This window comes from Halichoerus grypus, chromosome 11 (genome assembly GCF_964656455.1).
Source record: "Halichoerus grypus chromosome 11, mHalGry1.hap1.1, whole genome shotgun sequence".
NCBI lineage: Eukaryota > Metazoa > Chordata > Mammalia > Carnivora > Phocidae > Halichoerus > Halichoerus grypus.
In genome coordinates this window covers 47,662,571-47,670,453 of record NC_135722.1, presented here as the reverse complement: position 1 = coordinate 47,670,453, position 7,883 = coordinate 47,662,571, and the positions used below count along the sequence as shown (strand labels likewise).

Sequence of the window (7,883 nt, the reverse complement as noted above, 5' to 3'; positions counted from 1 at the left end):
TAGAAAGAGAAATTAGAGAATTGATTCCATTTACAATAGCACCAAAAACTATAAGATACCTCGGAATAAACCTAACCGAAGAGGTAAAGGATCTATATTCTAGGAACTACAGAACACTCATGAAAGAAATTGAAGAAGACAGGAAAAGATGGAAAAACATTCCATGCTCATGGATTGGAAGAATAAACATTGTTAAAATGTCTATGCTACCCAGAGCAATCTATACCTTCAATGCCATCCCGATCAAAATTCCGATGATACTTTTCAAAGTGCTGGAACAAACAATCCTAAAATTTGTATGGAATCAGAAAAGACCCCGAATCGCCAAGGAAATGTTGAAAAAGAAAAACAAAGCTGGGGGCATCACGTTGCCTGATTTCAAGCTATATTACAAAGCAGTGATCACCAAGACAGCATGGTACTGGCACAAAAACAGACATATAGACCAATGGAACAGATTAGAGAGCCCAGATATGGACCCTCAACTCTATGGTCAAATAATCTTCAACAAAGCAGGAAAAAATATGCAATGGAAAAAAGACAGTCTCTTCAATAAATGGTGCTGGGAAAATTGGACAGCTATATACAGAAGAATGAAATTCGACCATTCTCTAACACCATACACAAAGATAAACTCAAAGTGGATGAAAGACCTCAATGTGAGACAGGAATCCATCAAAATCCTAGAGGAGAACATAGACAGTAACCTCTTTGACATCGGCCACAGCAACTTCTTTCAAGATACATCTCCAAAGGCTAGTGAAACAAAAGCGAAAATGAACTTTTGGGACTTCATCAAGATAAAAACTTCTGCACAGCAAAGGAAACAGTCAACAAAACAAAGAGGCAACCCACAGAATGGGAGAAGATATTTGCAAATGACACTACAGATAAAGCGCTGATTTCCAAGATCTAAAAAGAACTTCTCAAACTCAACACTCAAAAAATAAGTCAAAAAATGGGCAGAAGACAACACTCAAAAAATAAGTCAAAAAATGGGCAGAAGACACTTCTCCAAAGAAGATGTACAAATAGCTAACAGACACATGAAAAAACGTTCATCATCATTAGCCATCACGGAAATTCAAATCAAAACCACATTGAGATACCACCTTACACCAGTTAGAATGGCAAAAATTGACAAGTCAAGAAACAACAAGTGTTGGAGAGGTTGTGGAGAAAGGGGAACCCTCTTACATTGTCGGTGGGAATGCAAGTTGGTACAGCCACTTTGGAAAACAGTGTGGAGGTTCCTCAAAAATTTAAAAATAGAGCTACCCTATGACCCAGCAATTGCACTGCTGGGCATTTACCCCAAAGACACAGATGTAGTGAAAAGAAGGGCCATATGCCCCCCAGTGTTCATAGCAGCAATGTCCGCAATAGCCAAACTGTGGAAAGAGCCAAGATGCTCTTCAACAGATGAATGGATAAAGAAGATGTGGTCCATATATACAATGGAATATTACTCAGCCATCAGAAAGGATAAATACCCAACTTTTACATCAACATGGATGGGACTGGAGGAGATTATGCTAAGTGAAATAAGTCAAGCAGAGAAAGTCAATTATCATATGGTTTCACTTATTTGTGGAACATAAGGAATAGTATGGAGGATATTAGGAGAAGAAAGGGAAATATGAAGGAGGGGAAATCGGAGAGGGAGATGAACCATGAGAGATGATGGACTCCGAGAAACAAACTGAGAGTTTTAGAGGGGAGGGGGTTTGGGGGATGTGTTAGCCCAGTGATGGGTATTAAGGAAGGTATGTATCGCATGGAGCACTGGGTGTTATATGAAAACAATGAATCATGGATCACTACATCAAAAAGTAATGTATTGTATGCTGACTAACATAACATAATAACATAAAATTAAAAACAAACAAACAAACAAACAAAAAACTAGGCCTCCTTGGCCCCACGAAAATCCAGCAGTGTGGCTGGGCACCTGTTCCATTGTTCCCAAATTCTCTATGACAATCAGGAGCTGGTCTGCTGTGAACATCTAAGCTCTTGGGCGGCAATACAGCCTCGCTCACTGGATGCCAGCCAGCCTCTGTAGTAATGCAATCCAAATTACTCTTTAAATAAGTACATGCACACACATACTGTTTGGTACACATATTCTGGATACAAACACCATCTATGTGTTCAATATGCTATGCATATAATTATCAAATGTGGAGCCACCAAACTTCCTGTGTGAAAAAAGAGTTAATAATAAATAGTGTTATGATACCGCAAGTTGACTACCCAAAGATAAGTTCCCTTGGATTCAGACATCTGGCCATGTCCAGCAGATGGCTGGAATTGGGACACATGGAATCAACTTGTGAGGAGCCATGACAGGAATAAAAATGTATGAAAAGCAAAATGAGGGGCGCCTGAGTGGCTCAGTCATTAAGCGTCTGCCTTCAGCTCAGGTCATGATCCCAGGGTCCTGGGATCGAGCCCCACATCAGGCTCCCTGCTCGGCAGGAAGCCTGCTTCTCCCTCTCCCACTCCCCCTGCTCGTGTTCCCTCTCTCGCTGTCTCTTTCTCTGTCAAATAAATAAATAAAATCTTTAAAAAAAAAAAAAAAAAGAAAAGCAAAATGAGGAGTGTCTGTAACCTTTCTGTGGGGCACTGAGGGTCCAAGGCAGCAGCGGCATTCTTGGCTGTACTGACATCAGCAACAGCTGGGGCGGGGTAGGTTTTCGGTGCCTGCACCAGGGCCTCAAGGGCCTCCAACCTGTTGGCTGAGGGTCAGGAACTAAGATATTTCTCTGAGGAACCCCAGAAATGGATGGGACTCCTAACTGAACTTCCATATTCTCGTCTATGACATAAGAGTCAGGAACTGACCCCACCTACACCTTTGAATTCTTCTTATTTTCTACACAGAGGGAGCTGGAGCGGTAAAAGAGATTATGAGTTATCTCTGGGAACTAACTGGTCTTTCCAAAAAGAAAAGGGCGGTAATGGCATCCCTGGGGACAAGTAACATGGTATTAATACAGAGCTAGGTCAAGTCACAGTAGAGTTTCTAAGACAAGAGGCCTGTGACAAGATATGGTTCATTTCCAACACAGAAATTCTAGAAGTTTCTAGGAAGATGTGAAGCTACTATTTACTTAAGCAGCAATTGATCACAAATGCAGAGTCAAAGGGATATTCCATTATGACACAGTACAATATTTCCTTTAAATGTTGATATTGATATGCTTCATATTATCCAATCTTATAGAATGAGCACAGTCCACAGTTTATTGTATTTGAAGGTTTATTTTATAGAAAAGAGCCCAATCACATTTGCTCACTGAAATTAACATTAAATTCCACAGTAGAGGAAGTTGTAAACAGCTTCTCTAGGAGGAGGGGATGCTAAATAACTGAATTTGAGCCATTGATGGTAAATGTGGTTGTTCCTAGGGACTCAGTCCACATGGCCTTTCCCCATGTCCTATGTTCCAAGTTTTCTGATCCTGTATTATCTAATTTTCTTTTCTATTTGCTCCCCTGTCCTTCCACTCCTTCCAGTACCTATTAATTAAATCTCTCATCTCTCCATTCCTTTTTACACTCTGTCTTCCCCCCTCTCCTGCCACTCCCCCCACCACCCTCCTGACCCTTCAGCTCTACTGTCTCATTTATCTACTTCCCATCCTACTGCTCCTACCCTCTGCGTCTCTCATTTCTCCGTATCTCTGCCTTTTCCATTAGAAGCCTCCTTTTGTGTCTTTGCTATATTATCTTTGCCCACAACAGGACATTTCTGCTTCTCTTTCCCTCCATTACTCAAGCTGGTTTTGACAGAAAATGAGTTCCTGTCCTGGGATTTCTTTTTATTTGACTGTCCCATCTTAAACGATACATCGTTTATCTGAACACCCTTTCACCAGATTCCTTATTTTAGATGGATTCAGGGAGAATTCCAAATCCCAGGCCCCTTTATGCTTTATAGATTTCATTTGTTCTTTAAAATGCATCCACTCCTGCTTTACCAAGGGAGACATTTTGAGGGAGAACTTTAGCTCAAATTTCGAAGAGGTCTCTTTTTTTAATATGTCCAATAAAAACTGCATACTGAGGGTCATCTCCTCATTCTCTGCCTTCCCCCCTTCATTCAGAAGCCTATTCAGTTCTCTGCGGGACTCCTTCCCCAGCTGACTCTGGTCCTCTATCAGCAGGTAGGACATGGCATGAAAAAACTCCTGGAAGCTAATGTGGCAGAAGGTATAGAACGTCTTGATGTCACGTCCCTCTTGGTAACTCGTGCTGCTCAGGAAAGCATCAAGCCTGGTCACATCTAAATTATGCTTCCTGAGGTCAGCTTCTTCAAACATGAACCCCTGGTGCTGGATCCCCTCAGCTGCTAAGGAGCACAGACCGCTCAGGACCCTGTGCCCGGTAAGCTCGAAGCAGCCTGCATTGTCACTGGGCGGCAGGAAGGTGGAGACATAGGCCATGAAGATATCCGTGCCATTACTGGGAGTCTCTGAGATCTGTCTGCCCCTCTCCATCTGTTCTTTGAGCCAGGAGCAGATCACCCAGCAAATGCCTGGAATTTGACATGATTTGTATAGAACATCATTTCCTTGTACAATGTCAAAGGCATTTCTGGCTTGCTCCTCATCAGTGAAATACGAGCTGAAATACCTCCTCCTCTCATCCTCAGAGAAGCCTAGGATGTGAATATGGTGCGATTGCTTCAGCAAGGGCTCCAGATTCCGCAAAGCCACGGGCCAGGTGGTGATAAGGAGTGAAGACCTGGGAAACACCTCTCTCCTAATTAGACGGTGCAGCACGTTCTCCATGGGGTTCGGACTCAGCCTCTTCAAGCCCTTTGCAAAGGGCCTCTGCAGTTCATCAAAGCCATCCAGGATGAACAGCAGCCGCTCCTCCTCCCTCAGCATCTCTTTGACAGGCACCTGGTTGTCCCCACAACACCAGAAGAGGAGCTGGTCCGGTTTGCCCTCCTGCAACAGGACCACTTCTCTGCAGCTGACATAAAAGACATAATCAAACCGGCCTGGGTACAGGGTGCCAGTGGCCCAGTCCAGCACCATTTTTCTGGCCAGCGTTGTCTTTCTAGTCCCGGCGGACCCCTGTAACACCACTGTGGGCGGGACTTGGTAGGGCTTTTCTCCTGGATCAAACAGAGTCTCCACCGAGACAGAGTCCAGCTCCTGCTCCGGGAGGGGGCAGGCAGACGATTCTGGGCTCCCTGGGCTAGCCTTGGCCACAAGGAGCAGTTGATTGTAGCTGCCGCAGATTCCTCCCTCTTGCCTCTCCTCTAGGCAGCGCACATGCTCTCGGTATGTTTCTCTGTAATCTGAGCCAGACACATGGGGTGTTAGCGGGTCAGACGGGAATAAAGAAAGATAAAGACGGCCCTTCAAACTCTGGACTCTGCTCTCTAGTTTCATCTTGTATGCTCTCTAACTTGTATCTTCCTGAAGTTCATACTTCAAGCTTCAAGGGGAGGGACCCCTGGATGTGTGTGTACCTGCACACAGACACATGCATGGTGTGCATGTGCACATCCGTATGAGTATGCAAGTGTGTGTTTTGTGTGTGTGCATATCGGTGCGGGATGAGTGAGTGTTTGTATCCACACAGGCTCATGAGAGCACATTTATGCAAGCTTGTGTATTTTTGTGTGAGGAAGGCGTGTCAGTGTGCATCAGCCAAGTGGGCGTTTGTAAGAATATGTATGTGTGCAAAAGTGTCTGTGTGTGTGAACATCTGGGTGTTCCTATGAAACATCCCCATTTGAAATGGTGAGGACAGGGTGGAGAAAGGAAAGGGAAGCTGGAGGATGGTGAAGTAAGTAATAGAAGCCTGTTCTTGGCAATGATCAAGCCGGGTGCTCAAGATAAACCAGCTCCTGAGCAGAAGCCCTGACAGTATGTCAGAAGAGCTCTCGGGGTGACAGGGGCTTATGGAGGGAGCACAGGCACCTCCCCTGGCAGCCCACAAGAAGGGATAGGAGACGTTCTGGTTTCCATGCCCACCTTGTTCTCTAGGGCAGCATCGATCTACCAGATCCTTGAGAGAGCAGGACGCAGGAGCAGGCTGTCCTCTGTGGGAAGCGGCCTGAGCTGCCTGCTGGGACAGCAGCTAAGGAAAGATCTGACCCCCACCCCCACCCCAATGCCATTTCTGCTGGTTAGTGGAAACCCCTTCACCAACACCACGCTCAATCTCTAAGCCCCTTTCCTCTACCCTCCTCTTCTCTGGTACTACAACTGGAGGTAGGAGGTGGGGCATTATGGCCACAAGATAACTAGTCTTTCTCTAAGACCCCACCCTCGGCTCAGGCCTTACCCCAACGGCGTCAGAGCCTTCAGCTGGAGACCACCAGGACCCTGGGCACTGGCGCTCCTCGGCATAGACCAGGGGCAAGAGTGAGAGACAGCATAAACCACAGGCTGGGGGAGTCTCTGGAAATGCCATGGGGGTGGGGGAGTCCTGGTGGCACCCTGAGCTCCCCTTGTTTCCTGCGGCACTCACCGTTCAGACAAATGGGGCTGAGCCGGTCCGGGGGTTCCAACAGGTTCATGACCCTCAGGACGCTGAGCACCACCTTCATGGCCTCCCACGCTCCGTACAGGGAAATCAGCCGAGAAGCCAGGTCCACAGTGCTCAGGCCCTCCAGCTCCCCGCGTGCTAGCGGCAGCTTCCCCTCAAGCAGGCTCCTGTCCCGTAAGTGGAACTTGAAGAGCTGGAAGCTTTTCTCCTCAAGGTCACTCAAGGCCCAGAGCAATGCCTTCTGGGGGTTGTGGGTCTGGGCCATGGTGTTGGGGTGAATGGTTGAGTTCAGACCAGTGACCAGGAGAAGCAGGAGAGAGGGGAAGAGAGGCGGGCGCTGAGGGAAGAGCAGCCTGCAGGCACCTCAGCCATTCAGCTTTCTGGGTGCTTAGCAAGCTGCTGAGTGCGGGCCAAGGAGAGAGGAGAGAGATGTGTGCCAAGTTCCAAGAAAGGCGAGCAGGTGGGACAGCAGGGAATTTTCTTCCTCATTCTGCACTGTGCCTCTTTGTGAGCTGACGTGTGTCTGTGCCAGCAAATAGGAAGGAAGGCATGTGGGTGTGTAGGTTCTCTCTATCTCTCCATCTCTCTCCTCCTGCCTCCTCCCTCTCATGCACACTGTTTACTAAATGCCTGCATAAGGCAGTTTGGGTTAAAAATATATGCTTTTTTTAAGTTTTGCAAGTGACCCCCTCCTTGACTTTGTGAACCTATACAGAGTTGGAGCATATTTGCTGGGACTGCTGAGGAATGGCAAGAAGGTAGAAACTATATTCATCAGCCCCTCGGCTTCACACAGGATTTCAAAACTGGAAGTCTTCTAATTCAGATAAGGAAACAAGTTCAAATAATAAGAGAAACAGCTGCTTTGAGGGCTCACTACTTATTATCTCTTTTGATCATCACAGAAACTGTCTCGGGGATCGCTCCAGATGAGAAATTTGACAGAGAAGAGTGGTTTTCCAGAATTTTCCAGAGCTGGACCAGTGGGCAAAGAGGCAGGATTTGAATCACAGCCTCTGACCTGGCTAAATAGGGTCAGAAAGCGGTGAAAAGACAAAGCCATCCAAGACAGAGGCAGAAAGCAGGTCGTTAGACTGACCGCTATCCCACACTGGAGACATGTGTAGATATGAAGCAGCAGTGCAGGGAGAGGAGGATCTTGAGTTGTGGGGTGGCAGTCTTCAGAAGAAGAGAAGCAACTATTGGCAGAAACTTTCAGAGTCCAGAATTAGCCCTCTGATCTATAGTCAATGGGGACTCCACCTCTATAGCAAAATGTCTGAGAGCTAGATAAAGGTATTTGGGAACAGGGAAAGTTGCTGAGATTCAAATATCAGCATTTTAACTACACACCAAAAACAGAGAAA

At 46.2% G+C, this 7,883-nt stretch overlaps 1 protein-coding gene across 1 annotated transcript; it reads right to left on the bottom strand.

Moving 5' to 3' along the window:
- Window positions 1-3,672: 3,672 nt before the first annotated feature.
- On the bottom strand, window positions 3,673-6,781 carry NLRP10 (NLR family pyrin domain containing 10). The gene is given in 3 exon segments (XM_036101505.2): window positions 3,673-3,877; window positions 3,879-5,317; window positions 6,499-6,781. Coding segments are annotated over 3 exon segments (1,926 nt in total). The 3' UTR covers window position 3,673.
- Between the last annotated feature and the right edge of the window lie 1,102 nt (window positions 6,782-7,883).